This window comes from Chionomys nivalis, chromosome 21 (genome assembly GCF_950005125.1).
Source record: "Chionomys nivalis chromosome 21, mChiNiv1.1, whole genome shotgun sequence".
NCBI classification, from domain to species: Eukaryota; Metazoa; Chordata; class Mammalia; order Rodentia; family Cricetidae; genus Chionomys; species Chionomys nivalis.
In genome coordinates, this window is record NC_080106.1 from 24,197,802 (window position 1) to 24,224,744 (window position 26,943).

Below are 26,943 nucleotides of genomic sequence, written 5' to 3' on the forward strand. Positions count from 1 at the left end.
ATGGTGTTGAAGCCCCCTGCTCCCAGTCAAGTAGCAGCCCTGACTGCTGCAGACGGGAGGTATGGGGGTAGGGCGTGCACAGAGCATGGGGGTGGGACAGGGCTGAGTGACAGAAAGCCAAACCGGATCTCCCTCACCTTCTGTCACAGTTAAATTTCTTTTTAAAGGAGCAGACTTACTTTAATTTTGTGTGCACAGGCACACGCACACTCGAGGGCAGGTGCTCTCCAAGGCCAGAAGAGGGTATCAGGTGCCCTGGAGCTAGAGTAGTTGTGAGGTGCCCAGCATGGATGCTGGAAACAGAATTTGGGTCTTGTGCAAGAATAGTATACCCCTTTAACCAATGAGCCACTCATCTGGGTCCATAATTCACTTTCTTTATGACTCACAGGTTCCCTTGCCCTCTGAGGTCCTCTGATGAGGCTGGTAGCAGGTATATATGTGTATGCATATGCGTGTATGTGACCATGTGTGCATTTGCATGCATGCATATGCATGTGTTTTATATGTGCTCGCTCTGCTCTAGACGTGGAAGAGTTTCGAGATGTCTTTATTTAGTTATAAAAAGATACGTTACATCTCGTACACCCGGGTGACTAGTACATAGTCACTATCCATCCTTACAGCAATGACTACAACAGGAAATAAAAACTTACAGGGATTGTTTATCCAACTTAAAAAAAAAACCTGAATTAAAATTGCTAATCTAAATAGCAACTTGCTTATTATGCAAAAACTTTAGTCTACATTTGTGAGAACTAGAAACTAGTAAGTATTATTAGTAAAAAAAATTAAGAAAAACAAATTATTGGTTAAACAAACATTGTGCTATCTACAATCCCCTGCAGAGAGGCCTTGTTGGTGAAGGGATCCACAGTGGAGGGTGACCTGAAGGTACATTTCTTCTTCTGGACCTCTTTGTATCTGGACACCCCCTTCTCCAGCTGTGACTTCAGTGGAAAGTTGCTCAAATCCCTCCAAGGGAGAGATGCAGAGATGCCACTGGTCCTGGGCAAGCCAGGAGCCTTGCATTCTGCAGGGCGTGCTCGGGCATCGTTCCCTGAGATGTGGCGACTTAGAGGAAAAGGCAAATGGCACGGCTGCTCTGTGACACAGTTGTGTTTGAGTTGGGGCACTAGCCAGGCTGTTTCTTGAATGCCTCGGAGAGAAAAGCCGATAGCAAGAGAAAAGTGACCAGGCAAGCGACTGCCTCCCACAGGCAAGCTGGGCAGGGCTGACTCTCAGGCGGGTGCCTCAGCTTTTCCAGGATCCTTCTGGTGAGTGGGCTGGAGGCTCTCCTTGCTCTATGACCTGCCACCCTTGGACTCCACAGTCCTCCCTGGGTGAATTCACAGTTGCTTCAAATTAAACAAGCCATTTCCCTGAAGTTGACCGAGTGGATCATTTGCTCAGTAAAGCAGTTAATGGGGTTGCAAGCCTGCTGGAACACCTCAGTACCCAAGGTCAGGAGCTGCCAACAGTCTCCTTCCTCCCTGGACGGGCCTGAGAGGGACTGGGGGGTGTATTTAGGCACTAGGGAGGTGTCAGGGAATCACACAGTGCTAGGACTCCTGAGAACAGGCATGACGGGTGAGTCACAGCCTCCCTTAGGACCAGGTTTTAGAATTCTGTCCCATAGCTCATGCAATCCAGTCTTCTGCCTTCAGACAGACAGCCCTACCAAGGGCTCAGGGGCCCTTGGGGAAGACTCCTCAAAGTTCAGCACAGGCAGCTTTGCTTGGCGGTTTTGAAGGGACAGGAGAAATCTAGAATAGATTGGGAGTGTGTATTGGGGTTGGGAGGAGGGACAGGACAGAGTGAGAGCCCAGACAGAACCCTGGTCTCATTTTCCCAATATTTGGAGTGGCCATCAACAAAATAAATCTCTGTCCCTGGCTATTGATGGGACCTGGAATTTGCTACTCTGGGGATGGAAAGATCTTTTGTATCCAGCGGCAAGGTATGCTGGGCTGGAGAGTCTGTGCCACTCCTTGAAAATCAGGGAAGGTGATGGCAGGTGTGTCTGATCTAGGCTGCAGTAACTTTGGTCCCCTGGCCCAGAGACTGGCAACCTTAGATAATCATCTCATCGCGGGGATCGGAGCCATACAGCTCTGCCAGCATCTTGAACCTGGGTCCCCAGTCGTTGAGGAAGTCATAGTCGATGTCAGAATCGGAGGAGTTGGTGGTCAAGGAGCTGAGCGACTCTGCGATGGACTCGGAGCCCTCGTAGCCGTAGATGTGCAGCGTGTCGTAGGGGGGGCCACCGCCGTCATTGTCTGCCTCGTCTTTCTTCACCTCGATCATGGTGGCCATCTCGGAGGGCCCGCCGTGCACCGGGGGCACCATCCGCGGTGGTTTCTGCACCTGAGAGTACACTGCTGGCCGGGCGTCCATTGTGGACCGCAGGGGCTTGGTGGCGCCACCGCGCACAGAGTTGAGCACGGACACATCGTAGCTGGTGGTGTCCATCTCACCGCCGCCCTCCTCGTCGTAGGTGACCAGCTGCTCGTGAATCTCAAGCGCGCTCTTGCTATGTGCACGCGCCTGCTTTCGGAGCTGCCTCCTCAGGAAGATGAGCAGGGTGATCACTGCCAGTCAGGGAGCCAGAACAACAGATGTGGGTCAGACAGGGTTCGCGGGTGGGGTGCCCCGTCCCCTCCTCCCTACAAATTCCTGGAGCCAGCCCAGACTCCCAGGACCACCACTATAATAATCTGTTACATACATAAAGAGAGGATGGCCTGATGAAGTCCTTCCCCATGCCTCAGTTTCCCTGTCTGCAAAGTGACTCTTCTGTGACACTAGTTTTGGGGGAAGATGATAATGGGATTCTGGGGGTGACGTCAATATTTATTTATTTATTTATTTATTTATTTATTTATTATGTATACAATATTCTGTCTGTGTGTCTGCCTGCAGACCAGAAGAGGGCACCAGACCCCATTACAGATGGTTGTGAGCCACCATGTGGTTGCTGGGAATTGAACTCAGGACCTTTGGAAGAGCAGCCAATGCTCTTAACCTCTGAGCCATCTCTCCAGCCCCCGACGTCAATTCTTTTATCATTATCATTAATTCTTATGAAAGGGAAGTCTGTCTCTAAGGTCTCTGGCACAGAGGATCCAGGAAATGGACACACACAGTGGGAAGCTCAGAGCCTGGGACAGTTGCTGTCTGTGCCTCTCAGCATCCTAGTTCACCAGTGTATGTTAGGGCTGGTGCAGCCGGAGAAAGAACTTTCTGGCGGGAGCCTTCACCCCTGAACTGAATGTGCTGGGGAAGCTCCACTCTGCTGGGTGCTAATGCTGAGGATGGAACTTCCTGGTGCTTCAGGGTGATGAGGTTAGCTAACAAGGTCAAATCCTTTTCCTGTGCTTCAACAAATCCTTGTCTGAGGTCTGGCTCCTGGCAATGCAAAACCTAGGTGAAGCCTACAGTGCCCTGAAAGTGGCAAGGCTCAAAAAACACAGGAAAAATAAAAGCCAAAAAATCCAAAGCTAGAAGAAGTCTACAAAAGCAAAAAAATCCGTTGGTGAAATTCCAAACTAGAAGTCTCAATTATTAAGGAGTTTTAGAAACAGTCAAAGCTGGGAGTGGTGGTACACACCTTTAATCCCAGCATCTGGAGGCAAATGAGAGCGAGTTCCAGGCTAGCCTGCTCTCTGTAGAGAATTCCAGGCCATTCAGGGCTATACAGTGAGATCTTGTCTTAAAATAAATGAATAAACTAAATAAATAACAGTTTTAATGTTAATCAACGCCCCCAAACGACACCTGGAATATAGTATGCATTCAAAATACATGAATATAGGTAGTGAATGAATGAATGTCAAGTGTATGTTTCCTCCCTCCCTCCCTCCCTTCCTCCCTCCCTTTCTTCCTTCCTTCATTGTTTGAAACGGTGAAGATGGAACCTCCTGCTTGGCACATGCTCTACCACTGAGCTACACCCCTGGCCCTGGGTTATTTTGAAATGGAGTTAGCCTGAAGAACGATCTTGGTTCTCCTCTCTCCTACCCCCTTAAGCACCAGGTTGGTAGAGTTCTACATCTGTATCTCTGTATCCTTTACAAGGAAGCATGGGGTCCAGGGAGGACCAGGCTGGGACCCCACCTCTTCTGTGAAGCCTTCACAGAGTTTCCCCTCATCCCACGAGACACTGACCTGTGATGGTGAGGATGCAGAGGAAGATGGCTACGAGAGCCTGGATGCTGACGCCCGCCTGGGCAGCCATCTCCTCACAGAAGGTGAACTCGCCGTGTTCGTTGCATTTGCACACAGCCACTGTTAGCGTGCCGGTTCCTGTCAGGCTGGGCACCCCGTTGTCTGAGATGAGCACGGGTAGGTAGTGGAACTTGGTGTGCTCCCGATCAAACTGCCCGTACTTGACGGTGATGTTGGCAGTGTTATCTGGAAACATCAAGACCACAAAGTGAGGTTCTGCCGAGAGCATCGGCCCTCTTGCACCATGGGGAGGGGGGAAGGGAAATTGCCTCTTCCTGGGTGATTTCACTGCCCTCTTGCTCCCAGCCTCATGTGTCAGTCCCTTGAGCATAGGCCTGTCTCTTTGCAGAGGATGTGGTGTGAGCAGCTGGAAGAATGGCTCAGTCAGAATATAAAACCCCAAAGGTCTGTTTCTGTGGCCAATGGATGCACCTGTCCCCTTCTCCAATCTTATCCTGGTAACAACCTTTTCTCTTGTGTTCAGCTCGTTACTGCATGATTTCAAGCTTCCACACACAATTGGGAAAACGCTTTTTCTTTAGCACCGGGCTAACATCTTTATGCTACCTTGGAATCATTGGGAAGGAGGTTTATGACTATAAACACTAGCCTGGGTTCCCAGTGGCACTAAGAGGCACTGATACTTGCCATTGGGAGAGGGTGGCCCTGGGCATTCTGTAACCAAGAGCCCGCTTCTGTGACAAAAGCCCCCAACCCCAGCGCACAGGAGCATCCTCTGGGGAGCTTTTTGAACTTCCTGACTTTCAGATGCCACCTTTCCTTTAAATGTCCATTCCCTGTGCACGCGCATGTGTGCACACACACATACACGCATGCATGCACACACGTATGCACACACATACATGCATATACACGTGTATGCACACACATACACACATGCATGCGCACATACATGCACACATATGCACGCACGCAACACATACGCACATGCATGCGCACATACACGCGCACACACATATACACACATGCATATGCATGTGCACATGCATGCACACACATACACACATGCATGCGCACATACATGCATGCACACACTATGTGCGCACACACACATGCTTCTGCTGCTTCTGTTCAGTGGCTGTGGGCAAAGGACAGACCGTCTGCCTTTTGTAGGTTTCTGGGAGGTTGTAACACCAGTGGTCAGAGGACTTACTTAGCCATGCAGGGTGGGCACATACAAGACCAGCCAAAAGTCAAGAATTTAAAATGAAAGTCAATTTCATCTCATTATTCATAATTTACATTACATTTCAGTTTTAAGGCTATTATAACTGTGAGCAATTGACAGGTCACTGACATGTGATGGGATTGAAATGAGAAACTCTGATATGCAGGACATTTGTATGCAAATGAGACCAAGAGGCTTGCCTTCTGTGGTAAACAGGGTGTGTGTTTAGGGTGGCTTCTAAATTTTCTATTCTTGTAGACCCCAATTCTACTTAGTTCATTTGAGGTATATATTGGAATGGGGTGACAGGTATCTTTGCAGTGCTACTTTCTGAATGTTGGATTGTGTCATTAAGTGTCAGCATAGCATGGCTGCCTTCATCTTTGCTCGGCTGTGCTATTCACCTTGCTTGATCCCTTGTACCTGCCCCTTGCTCCCAGGGACCCTCTTCCCTAGTCTTCCCCAAAAATGACAATGGGCTGTTTTAGTTAGTGCCTCTCACAGTGTCATCAGCCAAGGACAGGAAGATTTCCTCCCATGTTTGGGAGAATAGTTGGTATATTCACACCCAAGGGTGTCTATCTTTCTTAGGGTGTTGCAGAGGCCATAGAAACCCGGGCCCTCTCAGATGGAATTAAATCATCCACGATCATCACTCTAATGCATACATCTTCACCAGAGCTCTGACTGGGTGCTACTGACCTCACAAGACTCTCTGGGCTTTGATTGGCTGAACAGATGTGCAATGATAAGCTGTGATTGGTGAACCAGATCCAGTTCAGGGACCAGTTTATGGTAGCTACACAGTCTGACTGAACTGCAACAAGACCCATTGCGTTGTTGGGAGTCATGACTTCCAAAATTTCAGACTGGACTCTTTGGAATGAGATGGAAATTTGTAGTGTTCTTGTAGCTGAGATCCCAGAGTTAGGGGCCTTTCGATACTTGGACTGGGCTGGCTGCCTGCATCCCTGGATCCGTCTTGTGTTCCTTTACAGTGAAGCCTCTTCAGGATAATGTTAACCCTACAGACTCTGTTCCCATGAAGCCTGGACAGCTGGCTTTGACCATAGCATTGACCAACTGTACAATATATATGGTGAGAGTCGTATAAAGTAACTCATAACTTGAAAGACCCTATGGAGACCTTTCACCCCATGTTGGTTGGTCTAGTCCTTGATGATAGTGCTTCAAGACTCTTAACTGACACCCCTAACCATCTAAGAGCCAACCGATTTCTCCAATGCTCACCGTGGTTGTTTATAAGAGTGAAGTTGCTGTTCTCGGTCTTCAGGGCGAACTTGAACTTGGTGTTTGGTGGCGTCACATCCTTGTCTGTTGCGGAGATCCGTACCACCAGCTAGATGTGAGAGATGGGCAATGACATGATCAGTGTGGTTTGGGGGTGGTATCTTGGGGCTCAAGGATGGATTTAGACATGACCATGGCTGCCTGCCGCCTGCAGCACCATCTTGAATGGTCTTCCCAAAGCCACTTTGTCTACTACTGTCCTCCACCCACTTATCCCTGAGGCTTCCAGGAGTTTTGTTTCTCCGCCTGAAGGTTTGAATAGCATTTTATTTAGGCTGTTATGTAGTTACTTTAAGCTGAGGGAACTCTAGGTGGGCAGTTAGGTTTGTTCCTCAGCCCTCCGCCTAAAAAATGTACTGACTTCCCCCTACCTAGCCGACTTGAGGCTAACTCACCTTGCCCTGGGCAGAATTCTCACACACTTTAGGTTCATAGGGCTCGGCAAATTCCGGAGGGTTGTCGTTCTCATCCAAAACTTCAATGTGAACCTGCACAATGGATTCTTTACCTACAGGGTTACCTGCAGGAGAGACAGCTTGTCACCACAGTGGGCCCAGCTGATGCTGGCCACTGAAGCTGGAAGATGTTTGGATGGATAGTCCTGAGGCTCTGTGTGGGGGGAGAGCATTTTTTTTTTTTTTTTTTTTTTTTTTGCAGAAGGAAAACCCAAGGATTGTGTTACGGATGGAGGGAGTGTGGAGGAGAACAAGGGGGTAGACCTTCATATGTGAACAAGTTTGCTTGTAAGAATTCAAGAGCTAAACACCCTCAGTGCACCTTAAGAGGTTGTAATTAAATCAGCAAGTAAATCAAGCAAACAAATACAAGTGATTAAAATAATACAATTAAACAAATAATCATGCACTCATTTAAATAATGCTATCTCCTCTCAGGAGCCCCTTTGGGACCTGGGTACAGTGGGAAAGTGAACGCTTCTTTGCTGGGTGATTGTCACAGCTCCCCTGGAATCTATCAGAATTTACACAAGTTGTTGCAGAACCTAACAATCTCTAGTTGAGGAAGCAGGATGAGCAATACAGAGTAAAGGTGAACAAGCCATGTAGTAGATTAAAAAATATGGGTTAGCCGGGCGGTGGTGGCGCACGCCTTTAATCCCAGCACTCGGGAGGCAGAGGCAGGCGGATCTCTGGGAGTTTGAGGCCAGCCTGATCTACAAGAGCTAGTTCCAGGACAGGCTCCAAAACCACAGAGAAACCCTGTCTCGAAAAACCAGAAAAAAAAAGGGGGGGGGGTTAATTTAAGTTATAAGAGCTAGTCAGAAACAAGCCCAGTCCAAGAGAGAGAGAGAGAGATGTGTTGTGTAACCTAAAGGCAAGAAAAAAAAAAAAAAAAAGAAACAAGCCTAAGCTAAGGCTGAGATTTCATAATTAACAGTAAGTCTCCATGTCGTTGTGTGTGTGTGTGTGTGTGAGCTGATGGCTCAAAGAAAAATCTGTCTACAGCTTCTTATTTTGAAACTGGCTCTTCAACTGGCGCAGATATAACTGTCCACACACTAAGGAGTGTTTGCTAAATGCATTTAACACTAAGAACCATGCAGCATTTGGTCCAGGTACAGCCTTTGCCCGAGCGCTGTTCACTGGACCAAACCCTCAGAAAATGTGTAGTGTGTGCCTTTGGTGAGTTTCATCACAGAGGCACCTGAACAACATGCTTTTAGCAAGGTACTTCTTAAACTATGATGTACACGGGGTTCTTGTTCTGTCTATGATGCTTCCCTATTATTCTGTATGCCCAACAAGGTTATGGGTGTTCTGTATGATGCTGGCCCAAGCAGCACTTTCTGAAATGGAAATTCAACACACCCCAGACAGAGAATGCCTCCCCGGGGACTTGTAATACCTTCAGAGGTTCAAAATAATGAATCATGTCAGTTTTGAAAGGATGAGGGAAAAGAAGAACCCAGGTGGCTTGAAAGATGAAGGCACTCACCTCTAGAATCCAGTTCATTGGCCTCCACAGTCAGGTTGTACCAGGCATGGGTTTCTCTATCCAGTTCTTTCTCATTATAGATGTCCCCCTGTTTGGTTATTCGGAAGAATTGCCCTCTGTCACTGGTCTTGCGGATGGAGTATCTGTTCAGGAGAAAGAGGTTCATGGCTTTCCTTGTCCGCTGCTGATTCCAAAGTCCTCAGCATGACAGAGAAGGAACCTTAGGATTCGTCCCTTGCATTCTTCCCCAAGCCTCTTCCCAGTGTTCACTGTTCTTACCACCCAGAGCGAGTGAACCTACACATGCACACATCAACAGGACGATGTTTGACCTGCGTGGCGTGGTTATCTTACAATTGGATGGGGTACCTGAGACCCCACCCAGGCACAAATCAAACTAAGTAGGTGACTCTAAAATCCATTACACTGCAGCTGGAGTGTGTGTGTGTGTGTGTGTGTGTGTGTGAGAGAGAGAGAGAGAGAGAGAGAGAGAGAGAGAGAGAGAGAAACAGGAGAGAAAATGCCAGAAACAAACAAACAAAAGACAAGAGCTGGAAGAAATAAAAACTAGCTGAAAACACATGAAGTGAAAATCTGAGAAGTTCTCAGTAAACCGGGAAAAGGATGATGTGTGTGTATGTGTGTGAAGATAGTTGCTACTCCTGAGAAACCATGACAAATAAAGCAGAAGTAATATAAAATATAATAATAGATGGCCCTTTGACTGTCTCAACTGTGTAAGGAAACTGAAGAATCAGAGTTTGGGGAACAAAAGAGTAGATTCCTTAAGAAGAAAGGGACATCCTCTAGATGTTTGCAGAAAGGTGAATGCTATGAACATATTGTGGGACTTCTGAAGAGAAGTATGTATGATCTGAAGATTATACATTAAAATAAGATTTTTTATGCAAAGAATGATTTTACATACACACACACACACATATATAAACTTAGGGAATATATAATTCATAAAGATGGGTCCTGCTCCTGCAAAGAAGAGAAAATTGTTTTGAAAACTTTAAGAGATTTCTCAATCAAAAGTCGGAACCTGGTTTGGAAGGAATTGAAATGAAGTTCTTGGCGCATTGTGTGCATGATGTATTTAGCTAGGAAACATTGAAGATTCTGTAGGAAGAAGTAAATCTCCAGTCAAATATTTATGAGAAAAAAAGAAGGATTATATCAAAGATAGGAGCAAAAGGAAACCTATTCCACTTGAGAAACAGAAAATATAAAGCAAGAAACAAGAAAGGGAAGATCAGTCGCAGCACAGATGATGGAAACACTAAGCAGGTTGAACGCACAACGTCTCTGCTGAGACCGCAGAGCCAGGCTGACTGCCTGCTCCTTTAGAGACAGCTTAATGTCAAATCATCTAGAAAAGTTAGGAGCCAAAGTTGGAGAATTTATCAAACAGAAATAACATGTGAACAGGATGGGCAAACTTAACATCAGAAGGCATGGCACTGAGGGCTAAAAGGGTAAGCAGAACACGCTGGCTAATTTCACAGAATTTGAAATTACAGGTCCTGAGCTCAGCCGTGGAGCACTGGTTTAGTGTGCACAGACCCTGGCTTCTCTCCCTTGTACTAGAAAAAGAAGTTATAGGACATAATGAAGGTAAAATTGTGGTAAATCTTAGTTAAGTGGACATAAAAAAATTAAAATACATAAAATAAAACTATTGATATTTCAGTAAAAAATCTTTACACAACACAACTGTATTATATCACAGAACATATTATGCCACTACCCTCCAACCCCACCACCACTAGTAAAAGAAAAACAAAATAAATAAATATCAAATCAATCTCTCAAATAAAACCTAAGACCAAAGCAACAGCCAAACATATAATTATAAACATGTGTCATAGAATGACGGCGAGATAGTGGTCCCCAGATGCACGCATGCATGGGATGTACCAAACCCAAAAACGCTTGGTTTGTTCTCAACAAGAAAACCTAATACTGCTAGGTCTGGTGAGGCAAGCCTACAATTGCAGGAAGCTGAGGCAGAGCTTCAAGGTCCACCAGGGCTACAGAGTGAGTTCATGGCGAGATTTAGCGACTTAATGGAACATTGTCTGAACATGAAAATAAATGCATGAATAAACGAGGCCTGGGGATGTGGCTTAGTGGAAAGAGTGCTTGTGAAGCCATCGATCAACCCCAGTATTGTAAATAAACAAAGCTGATTTTCCAAAATTGATATATAAAATCAATTCTTGGGCCGTCAAAATGGCTCAGTGGGTGAAGGTACCTACGGGCAAACCTGATGGTCTGAGCTGTAATCTCTGGGTCCCGTGAGGTAGAAGGAGAAGCTGAATTGACTTCTATAAGTTATCTCTGTCCTCCATATTTGTACTTTGGTGTGCACCACCCCAACACATGGGATAAATAAAAAAGTATAATAAAATAAAAGATCTCATTAGAATATACACATTTTTAAGAAACCATAGTAAAATTCATGTGAAGCCAGGTGTGGTGGAATGTACCCTGTAGTTCCAGTGCTCAGGAGGCAGAGATGGGAGGATTACTGCAGTTCAAGGGCAGCCTGGGCTACATAAGAGAAGCAAGAAAATGTTCCTGTGTAAGAATGGTCATTTCAGATTGGATAGAAAACAGGTAGAGAAGGGCTTGTGTTAGACAGGCTAAAGTTCAGCAGAGAGTTGTTCCATTAAAGCAGAATGCCGCAGAGCAGGTAGAGTGGGCTATTCCGAAGTAGAGCCAAGTCTATGTGAGTACTTCAATGTATAACACGCGGCGGGGAAATCATGATGTTTGATCAACAAGGCTGACACAGCTGGCTACATGTGTGCAGTAAAATAAGATTGGATAGAATTCATGCTTACTACCAAGTAAATGACTCTAAGAAGTCTGAGTATATCTAGTTAGTCCTTTTGTCCCAGAGAGTAGAGGAGGGACATCTAGTTAGGGTAGATAAGCAAGGATACTAATTTGAATGTGTCATTCCATACCCTCCAAAGGTCATGTGTTAGAAACTGTATCCACAAATTTATATTATCATGGTATTTGGAGATAAAGCTTTGGGAGGTAATAATGATTAGATTAGGTCATGAGGGCGGGACCTGCACGGTGGATTTTTGGCTTTATGAGAAGACAAAGAGAGACATACGCTGCCAAGCTCATTGCATCTCACCGTGTCTCAGGAAGAGAGACCCTACTAAACGACATTCACATCCTGGCACTATGCTCTTGGATTTCTAAGCATTTAGATCCTTAAAGAGATCTGTGATATCCATAAATTATCCAGCCCATGGTGTGAAGTTATAGCCATGGAAAATGAACAAGGAACAAGTATTGATAAAATGTGCAGGACATGATCCAAAACAAATGACAGCAAAAGTACCACACAAACACAACATCCGTGTATTGGTGTGTGATTGTGTGGTCATGAAGGAGTGCGTACTGAGACCACCCAGGAACTCGGTGGGTACAGGAGCACCCACAGATTTCTTGATGGGCCACATGAAAGCAACAGTTTCATGGCTTTGTGTTTTGGGAGACTAATTTCTAAACTATTTTTGGTGATGGGGCTTCAGATATGCCATTGCTGAGATTGCCCTCTTGACTCTCAGGCCTCATCAGATGGTACCTATGTGAGTCACTGTCTTAATTCCTTCAAAGAGCAGAGGATGACCTTTACCAGACAAGATGGACATACTAGGAGCTGGTAGGACAAGGGTTTTAGTGAAAAGAGCCAGGGCCAGTCTCTGCATTTTTCCATGAGGATGTTGGGAGAAGCCAGTACCCTTCTCTGATCTTTGGTCTCAGACCACTGGACATTAAGAATGCCCATGCCAGGGCCATTGTACCGTTAGCACTTCATGCCCATCCCCTCTTTACCCAATGTTGCGCTGAGCCTTGTCCGGGTCTTTGGCCACCACGGTGCCTATCCGAGGTTTCTTCTGGTTTTCCGGCAGCTGGAAGTGGTAGAAGCGTCGCTGGAAGACAGGCGGCTCATCCACATCCAGGACGTTGATGGTGATCTTGGCTTTGTTTTTGCCTGCGGTGCTGCTCAGGTACCCGAGTCTGATAGTGGGGTCCGTGGCCTCGATGTAGAATGTGTACTGCTGGATGAGTTCATAGTCCAGGGGCTGCATGGGTAGCAAGGATGGGGACAGTTTGTAGCCCGTTTCATTATACTGGCCCCATCTCTGTACCCCGCCCTGTTCTAAGTGATAAGGACACACACGGCCCCAGACCTTACAGGATCGTAGCCTAGTGGTTCCTTTCAAAGGAACCCTTTCATGGTTTTGCTTAGGAGGTTTCTCCTTGGTCTGCCTAGCAAGTTCCTTCCTATTTGTCTTGAGGAATGAATAGGAGTTTGCTAGTAAGAGACAACCTCTCAGAAGCTGCTCTGGACAGAGGCGACAGCTTCCTGACTGGCACTGTTGCGCAGTCCTGAACAGACCAGCTACATTTTTTTTTCTGTCATTTATCTATCTTTCCCACCATCTGAGAGCTTTGTGGCTTCTGGCGGCTATGTGTGTGTTCCCAGTACTCTCCCTGAACATTCTGAAAATATGAAAGCTCCTTTCTCTCCTCTTCTAGATGCAGTCAGTCTGATTTTGCTTGCTGCCAGCAGCAGCCAGTATCTGTAGCCACTTGTGCCCTCTGGTACACATTCTTTACATATATGCTGGGAGATTTCTACTGGCTGGGACACAGGGAGCTAATGCTGGTGGTGGTGGGGATGCTGTGATGGTGAGTATTAAATATCAATTTTCCATATAACCTGAAACCATTGAGAAGGGAACCTCAGGTGAGGAATTGCCTAGATCAAGTTGTCTGTGGCCTTTTCTGTTGGGATTGTCTTGACTGTTAATTAGTGTAGAAAGACTCAGCCCATTGTGGGCAGCACCACTCCCTAGGCTTGGTCCTGAACTGTGTAGGAGGAAAAGGCTAGCAGAGAGCTGAAGCCGCAGACAGGAAGTATGGGTGCATTCATTTTCCTCTGCTTTGAACTGTTGATGTGATGTGACTAGCCACCTCAAGTTTCTTTGCCATTGTGACTGCCCCTTAACAATGGACTCAACTTGGAGCTGTAAGCCAAATACACCTTGTTCCAAAGTTGCTTTCAGCTAAGGTTATTTCATCCTCACAGCAGAAATGATACTAGAACAAGGGCTCCCTGTCAGCACGGCAGGGTTTGTGGCTGCTTATGCCAGCACCTGACCTTTAGGCTGCAACTCTGAGTTGTGCTTTATGTTATCCCCGTGGGACTGGGCCCCCACTTGTACCTGCTCATCAGTGATCTCTACCTTCTTGCCACTTGTCACTGCTCTGAGGCTTCCAGGAATTACTTCCCAAATAAACATTTGACACCCAAAATTGCCCTTGCTCCTGGTCTATGTCTGGAAGAACTCAGCCTGAGACCGTGAATTAGTCTCTATGAGCACATGGCCGGCTCTGAGCTGCACAAGAACATTCTCATTAAATGGCCTATGGCTCAGAAGCAGTCCCCGAGTGTGTCCTTTGGATGCTGTAAATCCACAGCCCGTGAATGGGTTCAGTACTGCAGATCCACGTACCTTTGTGGGCTTGATGATACCCTCATTACGGTTGGGGTCTGTCTCGATGGTGAAGGTGTCCCTGTACTCGCCCTGCATGATGCTGTACTTGGTCATCCGGTTCTGAGGCTCGTCTGGGTCCTCTACAGACAGAAAGCCCAAGGGGTTGCCCACACGGATGTCTTCAGGCACCGTAAATGTGTATGAAGCTGATATGCACAGAGAACCACAAAGAGTTAATGATGGATAAGGCAATTGTCCCTTCATATTATCACAGACATAGACACACAGACACACACAGACACACACACAGACACAGGCACACACACAGACATACAGGCACACACACACACAGGCACACACACACAGGCACACACACAGACACACACACAGACACACAGGCACACAGGCACACATACACACAGGCACACACACACAAATACAAAGGCACACACACAGGCACACACACAGACACACAGGCACACACACAGACACAAAGGCACACACACAGGCACACACACACACAGAGACACACAGGCACACACACAAACACAAAGGCACACACACAGGCACACACACAAACACAAAGGCACACACACAGGCACACACACAAACACAAAGGCACACACACAGACACACAGGCACACACAGGCACACACACACAGACACACAGGCACACAGGCACACAGGCACACAGACAGACACACAGGCACACAGACAGGCACACAGACACACAGGCACACACACACAGAGGCACACACACAGGCACACAGATTAAGGATGGAGTAGGGTCTCCATAGTTTAGCTTCAGAAGCACCCTGGGACATGGGGAGATGTAGAGAGGTTTGGGGTACTTTTTTGAGAGCCCTCAAATCACGTCCAGATTGTCCCAGCCCCTGTCTACTAAGGCTCGATGGGAGGGGCTTACACTGAGTAAAGATGGGGAAGTTATCGTTGATGTCTTCCAGTGTGATCAGCACAGTGGCTGTGCCTGACTCTCCCCGAAGGCCCTGGGCATCTCGAGCCTCCACCACGATCTTGTACTCAGCCGTTGTCTCTCTGTCCAAGTTTTTATCCTTTGTGAAAATAAGTCCTGAAAAAAAATTGTCCCAACAGGTGACTCCACAGTATATCTGAGATTGAAAACCTCAGGACGATAGCCCCCTACCTCCGTACCTTGCCCTGCGTGACTAAAAGTTGGCCGAATGTATGATCCAACGTTGCTTCAAGCCAGAGAGAGCCTTATGTTGAGAAATACCATAAGGCCAGTTCCAGGCTCAGAGTGAGCATGCCTTGATGGATTAGTGATGTCTGCCTTGCCATGGTTTAGTACTGAGAGTGCTGTACTTGATTAATGATGTCTGTCTTGACATATACAGAAGTGGCTACAAATTTTAGTGCCAAGAGAGCTTGTGATGGTTTAGTGACATCTCTCTTGGTTGCACTGTGTCTTTGCTCGTCTTCTGGAAGACAGTGTGCCTAGCTTGACTAACTGGCCTTCTTTCTTGCTTCCAAGACTCAATACTTGCAGTTTTCCAAATGTGTTAAACTGAACCTAATTTGGCCTGAGAAACCTTCTGTACTTGCAGACTTGAACCATTCTGTGAAGAACGGTAACCTAGCAGGGTGTAAATACACCAAACCCCTAACTTATGCGTATGCTCAGCCAATCACAGCGGCTGCGCTTTAGTTAATCATAGGCAGCCACCTGTTCAAAACTGTTCAAATAAGGCAGACACCCCAGCTGTACCCAACTGAGCTGTTTCTAGACTGCAGGGTATTTTTTTTTCTTTCCTACACTATAAATATCACCCAACAATGTGGCAGTCCTGGGGTTTCTCCGAACTTGTTTGGCTTCTGGGGTGTCCCAATTTGTGAGCTGTTCTTTGCAAAATTAAACTTGATAAAATTTAATTGGTCTAAAGTTTTCCTCTTAACAAGGCACACACACACACAAAACCTATGTGGCGTGGCCGTGACTGTGCATAATCAAATTCAAATTTCACAGCTACAGCACAAAGGACTAGGCACATTCCTATTTTCTGGACAAAGGAAGTGAGGCTCATAGATATGAGTTGACTTGGCCAAGGACTGTAGAGCTGAGTAGCCATGTAGGGTTGGAATCTGATGTTCCTGAACACATACAAAGACCTTCCAACCAGCATTTTTTGTTGAGTACTGGTCTTCTCTTGGGTGAAAAGACCCTGATTTTCTTTCTGGACTTGAGTGCATGCCTTGGGCAGCTGTCTGCTTCCTCCCCTAACCTGTCCCAATATGTCTTTGTGTGTATTATGTATTCCTTCCCTGGACCAATGGCTGGTGACATCTGTCAGGTTAGACTTCCCTCTGCATTGGCACCTGCAATATTCACTCCCCCAAATCCCTCCAATGGGTACCCTCCCAAGAGGGTTAGTCATACAGACCAGAATTATCAATGGCGAAGTACTCATTTCCGTTTACGATTTGGTACATGACGGTGGCGTGGCTGGCCACAGTGGGGTCGTCTGCATCTACCGCTGTCACACGGATGACAGAGGTCCCTGTGGAGAGAGAGTTCTGGTGTGTCTGCTCACAGGTGGCCCTCACCGCATTCCCTAGTGGGAGTGGATGGGATTCTGCTGTTCCTACCACCCAGGTTAAGGGAAGAAAAGTTGCTTTGTGCCAGAGAGGCCATCATAAGGGTGAAGGGGCAGCAATGGTGGGCCTGGCCAGATCAGCCACAAAGACTGCAAAGAGAACAGGTAGTTTGTACCTTGTGGGAGAAAGGAAGAGTGGAAGATGTTTGGGTTTGAGAGAGAAACTTAGGAGGGTTCTGGATATTTTGCCTCTTCTGAAGGTGAGTGATTGAGGGAATGGAAATGGTATTGGACTCCAGATGGGTGGGGATCACATTTCTCATCCTTTGGAGTTCTAGGGTTCCCTCAAAAAAGTCTGGCAACAGGGCCCTAAGCAGTTTTCCTATACCTTCTGGAGACAGGATGAATACAGGCTAGTCTATAAGTCAGAGTGTGATGACACCCTTTGGAGTCAGGGTCAGAACCCAGACTATAAGGAACGTCAGTGCTTAACACGTTATGAGGATCAGAACCCATCTGTGACTAGGGACAAGGTTTAGTGTGGGACTAGATCAGAGGTTAACCTTTAGGGACAAGTTTTGAAATCATGTAACGAGGCACCATAGTATCACACCACTTCATTGAACTTGCTGGAGCCTGACCCTGAGCAGTGAGGTGGCTGATTTGAGGCGAGCAGGAGAGAGGGCAGACTAGGTACATACATACCCACAGCCGACATCTCGGGCACAGACGCGTTGAATACCTGGTGTTCAAACACAGGCCAGTTGTCATTTACGTCATGAACCTTGACGGTGAAGTTGGAAGGTTGTTCCAGGTTGACGTTAGTCTCCTTGTCCACAATGAGGGCAGTAAGGAAGTACTCAACCTTCTTTTCCCGGTCTAATCTCTCAAAGGCAAACACATCTCCTGTGTCAGCGTCAACCCGGAAGATTGTGCCGGCATACTTTCCCTGGAGCACATACTTGGCATTCTTACGGTTCACGCTGGACTTGATCTGGGAAAGAACAGACAAGAGGAGTTGGGAATGGGAAGCATAGCTGCCTGCACTTGTGTGCGCATACACGATTGTGGATATTTGTGTGTGTGCATGTATGTGGGGATGTCTGTATGCATGTGTGCATGTATGTGCACACATGTGCGTAGTGCTGAGTAGGGATTCTAACTGTGATGATGAGGTTTTAGACAAGAACTTCTGACTGGGTCACCAGTGAGCTCTTCTTCACCAGGTTACGGCAAGCAGTGTTTAGCATTTCTTAGCTGTGCACAATGCCTAGGATGATGTCCGGAGTCCAGCAAAGCACTTGCTACTGGAGAATAAAGGCTTTCATTGCCCCTTAGATGACAGACATTGTGGCTGCCTCATCTGTAAAATGGAAATTGAATTTCTAAGGTTGATTTGCACTAATGAGTAGAGCCAACCATTTGGAAATGAGTGCCAGGAAACCTTGGTTCTTTTGTTGTCCCATGCAAAAACGGGATACATGCCAGTGAAATAGTGGAGCTGGCTGATATCAATATGGCTTTGAAGACTTGGCTAGGATTGGGGAATATCTGCGATTTGGCTATTAAATGTGACCGTATTAACAATCAAATTATCTGAACATACAACAAAATAAATCATTGTTATGACTGGTTTGTCAACCTAGGAGACATATGTCTGCTATGGCTTTTCTAGAGAGCATTAACAGAAATAGGAAGGTCCACGTGAATGTGGGTGCCATCACTCTATGGACTAGGCTACTGAACTGTATAAAAAGGTGACAGTAAGTGAATCAGCTGCATCCTTCTCTGCTTCCTGACTGTGGGTGCTGCTGCTGTCCCCACCCCTTGCCATGATGGGCTGTACCTTCAAACCATGAGCCCAGGGAAGTCCTCCATTCCAGAAGTTGCTTTCGTGACAGCAACAGAAATGTAACTAGTGAAGACACATTAGAAGCAAAGATTGCAGATACTCAGAATTCGTGTTTCTAACTATGTTACTACATGTAACCACTGCCTTGAGGTTCCTGTGTCTTCTGTGTGAACATCGGGGCGATACTAAATGGCGAATGGCCTTGTGCCTCTTGCACTAACTGCCTTCAGGGGTGCACATCATCAGCTGGAAGGCTGAGTATTTACACTACAGAAATTGGTGAGTTCTACACATTCGTGCTTTTCCTGCAAAGCCAGTAGTCAGACATTTATCAACACGGCAAACATTGGTCCCAGGAAATTTGCTTCTGGAATATGATGCGTGAAATACTCTATTTTTGGCGATTTACAGTGTCTAATCTGCAGAACAGAACCCCAGTGAGCTTTGTTTAACTCAGGGTGTCCTATGCTCTGAGACTACTGAGCCAGTTTTCTGGATAACACATGCCATTAGTAGCTTAAGAGAAGCCAGTTTATGCCCAGCCCCTTGCTCTGGACAGTACTGAAGTGAACAACAGTGATTGTGAATGATAGACCCGCAAGCTAAAAGCTATTAGAGAGTTCCAGTGCTGGGTAGTCCAGTTTTACAACTAGAGGATATGAGGAGAGAGGATATAGATATTATAATCTATAAGATTAGAATACTTCATGAGCTCAAAATAGTATTTTTCTAGAAGGCTAGAATGACAAAAACTAGAATTCCATTTGGAAAAAACAGAGATTGGACTCCCACAAGGTACCCCACGTATCAGGCATACTATGGAACCCATCGATCTCACAGGCTCTCAGAACTGGGGCTCACAGTGAGGGACTGACGTCTCAGGAGGGCAGCGCTTGGGGGAGCAAAGCCTTTGTGTGCAGGTGTCCAGTAAAGATCTATTAAGGTGGGAGGAGAATGGAGAGTGGCCACGAGGTCAAGAACGTTAGCCTCAGGGGAGGAGGAGATTCCCGAAGGGTGTGGACCAATCCCATGAGCTCTAGGGCTCAGCAGTTGGTCAATAATTGGAGCACTTAGTGTGGGGAGGACAGCTGGGTGGAAGGCCGTGAAGCCAGATGGTGGAGCCCAGAGAAGATCCTGGAAGGTGAAAGGGTAGAGGCACAGAGAGATGACCCCTTCCCTCCAGCAGGCACTGGAGGAGGGAGGCCGGCAGCAGCGAGGACTAGCAGAGATCCTGGGGCAGGGATGGAGGTGTGCAGGGACCAGGTGGGCCCAATGAGCAGGACAGATAATGAACAGCTAGACAGGGCCCAAAAGCCATGTTCCAGCTCCGTAACCTGTGGCATGTGGGGACAGTAGGGGAAGAAGGAGAGGGACAGTTTGACACCTGGGGCAGGGCCCAGGTTAAGCTGAGACACTGGTCTTAATGGGAACCTGTGAATCTTCACAAAGGAGCAGAGTAGAAGCAAATCAACTTGGAAATGGACTGGAACAGTGCAGATTTTTCTCCAATCTATATTTTACTTCTTTACCTCTCTTTCCCCATCTTCCTTCCTTCCTTCCTTCCTTCCTTCCTTCCTTCCTTCCTTCCTTCCTTCCTTCCTTCCTTCCTTCCTTCCTTCCTTCCTCTCTTCCTCCCTCCCTCCCTTCCTTCTCTTCCCCACCCTCCTTCTCTCCTTCCCGCCTTTCCTCCCTCCCATATTCCTGGCTATATAACCCAGGCTGGCATTGACCTCTCCATCTTCTTGCTTCCTTCTCCAGAGCAGCGGAATTATAGCCTGCTCCCCCATGCTTGACCCATTTTGTTTAAACAAACATGAGTTTTACAACTCTTCTTAAAGAAAATGAGACACCAATAGCCTGAGTTCCGGGGCACCTGCTCCCCTTCTCCTCAGTACCGCATCTTACATTAGTGTGGCCCCTGTTACAAAGGGAGCCAAAACTGAAGAAGCCTTATTGATTAACATAGATAGCTTATACACCTCCCCTTGTTTTTACCTAGTATCTATGTCCGTCCATCACTCTCCTCCCTGCCCCCAGGCTCCCCAAGATGCCTTTCAGGACACCACACAGCATTTTGTTACCATGTTTCACAGCTTATTTTGGTTGTGACTGTTTCTGAGAATTTTATTGTTTTCGATGACCTTGACAGTTTGGGGGCGCACCGGTCAGGTGTCTCAATGGACACCCTTCCATTTGAATTTCTCTGTTTTCTTCACCGCTCAACTGGGGTTGTGGATTTTGCTCCTCCCCCTTTCTAATATCATTGTGTTTGGATGGAACAATGCCAATGGCTGCCCTGCCCTGGCAGGCTGCTCCCAGCTGGCGTCCATTGTTCATCGAGGTTTATAAACCAAAGCTCTCAACTCTGACCTCCATAAACACACACTTCCTTTAGATTGTGTCTTCAGAGTCACAGGAGGACCCTCGGGTCCTGTGTTTGTGTCTCCTACAGACTCTTGTTTAATGAGGGTGGGGATCACACGTGGTTCTTCTGTTCCTCTCTCCCTGTGCTGCGTACCAAGTTGGTTCCGTCATCACAAGACACAGACCATCAGTCACCCCATGTCCCCAAGCCTTGTGCTGTTTGGCATTGGCCTCCACCTTCCGATAGCCTTTCCTGAGTCATCCTTCTGACTCCATTCAGCACTGGCCATTCTCCTTGGAGGGTGATTCATGGCCAGTTATCCCATTGGCAAAGTCATAATTGAGTTACCGCATTTCCCTCAATGACACAGGGCTCGCTGTGTAATTCTCGATTTGCGTGCGTCTTTCCTTCTGGTCAAGTGGCAGTATTTACATCACCCGGGGGGAAGAAAGCCTTTCTTGGAAGCCTGATCAGCCAGGTGCCCAGTCAGCTGCTGTGGGTGGAGCTGTTAGCAGATACTTCCTATATGACTCCACCTATTTCCTTTAGCTGGAGTCACGGAGGCAATTCTGGTGCCCGGTCCAGACTTGTGCCTCACGTCAAAAGGTCCTCTTTGGTCTGTCTCTCTCTTGCCAGAACACCCCCATCCTCATCGTTTATGGGGTTCTTTGTCTGATACCTGCTGTTTGTCTATATCTCAGTTTTTTAAACTGTGCTCTTCCCGTGGGGTCTTATACCTAAACGTGGGAGGTATGAAAAACCAGCAACACCGAATGACTTCTTGAGGCACAATGACCAAAGAGTAATCCACCATCCAGCACGTGATGGGGTTTCTAGCAGCGCTTGCCTATGTTACATCATGAAATTCACTGCCTCCTTGGTTCTCAATGCACTCCATGTGCACCGGGCATTGTGCATTGTGCATGTCATTTGTCATACAACAACAGTGAGTGACATCTGGAGCACTGGGCTCAGATTTGAGGCTATTGTATAGGCCACAGTGGTTATACTATGACACAAAGTTTCTTGCTTTTACAGAAACGACGATAAAAAGGAGACCTTTATATCCTTATATGATATGATTTATATATATGTGTATAAATGGGAGTTTCATATCTCTATATATGGGTAAATATCCTTACAAAATAAATTATTTTTATTTTATCTTTGAGACATGGTCTCAAAGTGTAGCCTTGGCTGTCCTGGACGTCATTATATAGACCAGGTTGCCCCGAACTCACAGAGATTCACTTACTTCTGCCTCCTGAGCACTAGGATTAAGAGTATGTGCCATCAGGCCTTGAAAAATAGACGAACATTTTCCTGCCATCACTCCTCATCTTGTGAGAGTCATATTAGTGTGTATTTTAATTAGGTTGTGTCAGAATCGTTGATTTTAAAGTTTCTTTTTGAGCTGTTGGCTTGAGCTTTGTTAAAAAGTAGTTAAATTAATTTTATCTTTGAGTTAAAACAGAATTTCCAAAATGGTCCCAAACATACTTCTGCCTTTTTGTGCTATGTTTTTATGCAAAGCAGTGTTCTTACACTGACTATAATAGAATCAAAATATTGAGCCAGGGTAGCTCATGCCTTTAACACCAGCTCTCCAGAGATAGAGGCAGGCAAATGTCTGTGAGGTTGAGGCCATCCTGATCTACATAGTGAGTTCCAGGCCAGTCTGGGCTAAAAGTGAGACCCTGTTACAGACAGATAGAGAGACGATAGACCACACATCTGTTCTGAAAAACACCGAATCCAATATGCTTTATGAGTAGAGGATTAAATATTCAGCATCAATATTATTATGCAATTTTAAAATACCTCATAAAGTTATATGTATACCAAAGAATTGTCTAAAAATTAATTTCTTTGATTTATTATCAGTAAATGTTTGATTCGTATTCCTATTTTACACATCTTTATAACCAGTTGCAGAAAAGTTCTTTAGGCATAGAGAGAGTGGAGAGAGTGACCTGCTCTAGACCCAGACAGAGGGTGGTAAGTGAGTTCTGTAAAAAGCCAGAGAGAAAACAGTTTTGGCTCTTTGGATTGTATAGTCTTGGTCACAGCTACTCCATGCTGCCATTATAACATGAAAGCAGCCATGGACAATTAGTAAATTAATGAATGTGACTGTGTTCCAATAAAACTTTATTTATAAGACTGGTCAGAGGGCCATATTTGGTGTGTAGGCAGATATTTGTACAGCCCTACTGTCCATGAGAGTGGTGAGCACATTTTTGCCCAGTGCTGTTTTCCTAGCACCCAGTCTAGGACGTGGAGCTGTTTATTCTCCCTCCAGTGCATTTGTTTGGTCCGTCTCACAGCCCGTGTGTGGATTTAAAGAGGTTGACGTGGTGAGATTTCATGGCAGAGCTTTCTTCTCACAGACAGCTCTTAAAATGCTTAAGTCATTGACGTCTCATTGCATGTGAAGTCCCACAAGGAGAGCCAATCATTTGAATCAAAGTGGGTGAGTTTGATATCTATGATGATTTATGACATTATGAGAACTATCATCACTCATTTAGATTGTCTCTAAATCTCTCGGCGGGTGAGCTTGTGTGGGACAGTGAAGTTACAGGCCTTGACACTGGCCTCCCCAGAGGATAGTCCTGGGTCAAACACCTCATCATAAGGGATTCGTTCAGGCTAGTCTTGAACCCTTGATCTTTCTGCTTTGGCCTCCTGAAGGCTGGGATTACAGGTTTATACAACTATACTTGATGAAAAGGTTTTTTTGAGGAGATTCAGAGCCCAAGACCAGGGTTAGCAAACCGTCGCCTGAGTGATCAGCATCGTCACCTGTGTGACGTTGTAGACAGATGCTCAGACCTTTCCCGATTTCCCAAGTGGGAACATTGAATGTAGCTTTTTAGTTGATTGTTCCCTTAGCTCTGAACCCTCAGAACAGGCTGATCTCCTCAGCCTTGGCACAGGGGGGGCCTTCTTACTGATCTCTACTCTGCAGGGAGCAATGTGAGAGAAAATGAGCCATGATGCTCACTGCTGCTTCTACCACAGATACACCCTTCACCACAGCCATCATTTTTACTCTCCTTCATCCGGGCTACCCACCACCATCACTATCACCATGTTTCCATAACCACCACTATTACCACCTTCTTCATCTCCTTCACTGTTGCCATCATCACCATCATTACTACAATCACCACCTCTACCACTTACTCCTTTACCAATCATCACATCCACCTCGACCACTGAATCAACATGACCACTGCCATCTCTGTAATGGCCTCCACTCTTGTGGTAGTTTGAATAGGAATGGCCCCCAGAGGCTCATCTATCTGAATACTTAGAGCAACTTTACAAAGTGTGGCATTCTTGGAGTAGCTGTGGCCTCTTATAGTAAGTATGTCATTGGGGTGGTCTTTAGGTTTCAGATGGTCAAGCCAGGCCCAGTCTCTCTCTCTCTCTCTCTCTCTCTCTCTCTCTCTCTCTCTCTCTCTCTCTCTCTCTCTCCCTGCTGTCTGCAGATCCAGACGTAGAACTTTCAGCTACCTCTCCAGCGCCATGTCTGTCTGTGCGCTGCCATGCTTCCCGCCATGACAATAGTGGCAGGAACGGTAAGCCCCAGTCAGAGGTTTCTTTTATTAGAGTTGCCATGGTCATGGTGTCTCTTCACAGCAACAGAACATTAAACAGGACAGCTCTCGTCTCTCCTCATTCCCTTCACTAACAGGGCGGCTTGAAAATGAAGTGACTCCCGTAGGCTCATGGATTTGGACCCTTACTTCTCAGCTGATAGCATTGTTTTAGAAGACTGTAAAATCTTTAGGAATTTCCTTGCTGGCCCTTGAGGTTTTACTGCGGGTCCCTACATCCTGTCCTTTTCTGCTTCCTGACTTGAGAACACACTGCAGACGTCTTCCTCACACTTGAGCCGCATGCCTTCCCTGATGTGACGGACTGTATCCCTGCTTATTCTGTGAGCCAAAGTAAATATTTCCTTCTTTGAGACGCTCCATGTGAGGTGTGTTAAGGAAAGGATACTCACACTACAACCCACCAGCCCTGCGAAGTTAGATAAAGAGGAGAGGTCTATGGGGGAATGCATGGATCTCTCTGGGAAGGGGAAATAGAATAGATTTGGTGCATGGACTGGGGGCAAGTGTGTGGGGACCCATGCATGTGAGTACAGGAACAGGAGGGATTAGGTTGGGGAGGTAAGGATTGAGGAAGAGAGTACTGTGAGAGAGGGCTGTGGAAGTCTCCTGGAGGCTATGAGGGTGACCCTAGCAAGGACTCCTAGTTATGAAGGATATGGAACCTGAACTGGCCATGTTTTGTAACTAGGATAGGCTCCCAGTGGTAGGATGTTTACACTAACACAGCCACAAAACCTATGACCACAAACCTGTCCTGCCTACAAGATGCACTTAGGCAACAGCGGCCCTGAGCTTGTGGGAGTAGCCAACCAATGACTGGTCAAATTGAGGCCCAAGCCACAAGAGGGAGCCTATGCATGATACACTGCCTGGAAGCTGGGAGGTGCAGAGACAATAGGGTAAAACCAAACAAGACTGATAAAATAAAATAAAATAAAATAAAATGAATAAAAAGTCAATGAAATGATTCCTAATGATATTCTGTTATGCTCATAGTTCAGGGCTTAGCCTGATAGACAGCAGACAAGTATCATCCATCAGCTGATGGGAGCAATAATAGAGACCCAAAGTCAAATACTAGGCAGAGCTCAGGGAACCCCACAGAAGATGGAGAGGAAGGACTGTAGAAGCCAGAGGGTCGAGGACACCAGGAGAACAAGGTTCACAGAATCCACTAAGCAGGGCTCCTAGGGGCTCCCAGAGACTGAAGCGGCAATCATGGAACCTGCATGGCTCTGCACTAGGCCCTCTGCGTACATGCTGCGGTTGTGTAGCTTGATGTTCTTGTGGGGCTCCTAACAGTGGGAGTGGAGGCATGTTTGACTATTGCCTGCTTGTGGGACCCATACTGTCCTCCTGAGTTGCCTCATCCAGCCTTGATATGAAGGTTTATGCCCAGTCTTATGGTGTCTTGTTATGCCATGTTTGGTTGATATCCCTGGGAGGCCTGCTCTTTTCGGAAGGGCAATGGAGGAGCAGTGGATCTGGGGAAGAGAGGGTGGGGAGAGAAGGGTGTCGTCAGGATGTATTGTATGAGAGAGGAATAAAGGAAAAGAAGAAAAGGAGAAAGAAATGTGAAAGTAATACAGTTGTCATAGCCATTGCCACCCATGACCACGACCTAGGGTCGTGCAGACGCTGTGCCTTTTCTGGAGAAGTATGTGGCAGGGGAGCTGGTTCACCAATGACATTTAGGAAGAAAAGGGAGAGAACAGAGGCCAGGGTGCCCCTATCTCCTTCTAAGGACTATCCCTAATGACCTAACTTTCTTCTCCTAGGCTTCTCTTTGAAATATTTCATTATCCTTACTGGGGCCACAACCTTTAGTACATGACCTTAAACTATAACACTCTGTTTTAATCAATCACTTAATGTGTGTGTGTGTGTGTGTGTGTGTGTGTGAGCACATGTCTGCCCATGCATCAACTTCAGAGGCAATTGTGAGAGTTGTTTCTGTCTCTCATTCTACCCTGTGGGTTCTGGGGACTGAGTTCAGGTGGTCAGACTTGATAGCCCACTGAGTCATCTTTCTGGGCAAGCAAAACAAGCAAATAAATTTTGTGTGCAAGTATTGAAGGGCAGATGTGTGTGTGTGTTTGTGTGTGTGTGCGCGCGCATGTGTTCTCTCCTGCCACCTTTGAGCTCAAGTTGTCAGGCTCATATAGAAGTACACTCATCTGTTGAATCATCTCACCAGCCCTGAATGATAGCATTCTGGCTCTCACTACCCAGGGCTTACGTTTGTCTCAAAACACTACAGATTTTACCCAACTGCAGGAGTCCCTGCCGTAGCTGCAGTTCCTGCGG

At 46.5% G+C, this 26,943-nt stretch overlaps 1 protein-coding gene across 1 annotated transcript in view; it reads right to left on the reverse strand.

The window, feature by feature from the left end:
* Positions 1-566: 566 nt before the first annotated feature.
* Cdh5 (cadherin 5) overlaps positions 567-26,943 on the reverse strand; it is a 39,648-nt gene continuing 13,271 nt past the window's right edge. Inside the window, exons 3-12 of the mRNA XM_057754370.1 lie at positions 17,496-17,784; positions 16,638-16,754; positions 15,143-15,307; positions 14,236-14,423; positions 12,548-12,798; positions 8,681-8,823; positions 7,123-7,247; positions 6,668-6,776; positions 4,168-4,413; positions 567-2,591 (exon numbers count right to left, since the gene is read on the reverse strand). Coding sequence (XP_057610353.1) covers positions 2,074-2,591; positions 4,168-4,413; positions 6,668-6,776; positions 7,123-7,247; positions 8,681-8,823; positions 12,548-12,798; positions 14,236-14,423; positions 15,143-15,307; positions 16,638-16,754; positions 17,496-17,784 — 2,151 coding nt within the window. The 3' untranslated portion in view covers positions 567-2,073. The remainder of the gene's footprint in view (positions 2,592-4,167; positions 4,414-6,667; positions 6,777-7,122; positions 7,248-8,680; positions 8,824-12,547; positions 12,799-14,235; positions 14,424-15,142; positions 15,308-16,637; positions 16,755-17,495; positions 17,785-26,943) is intronic.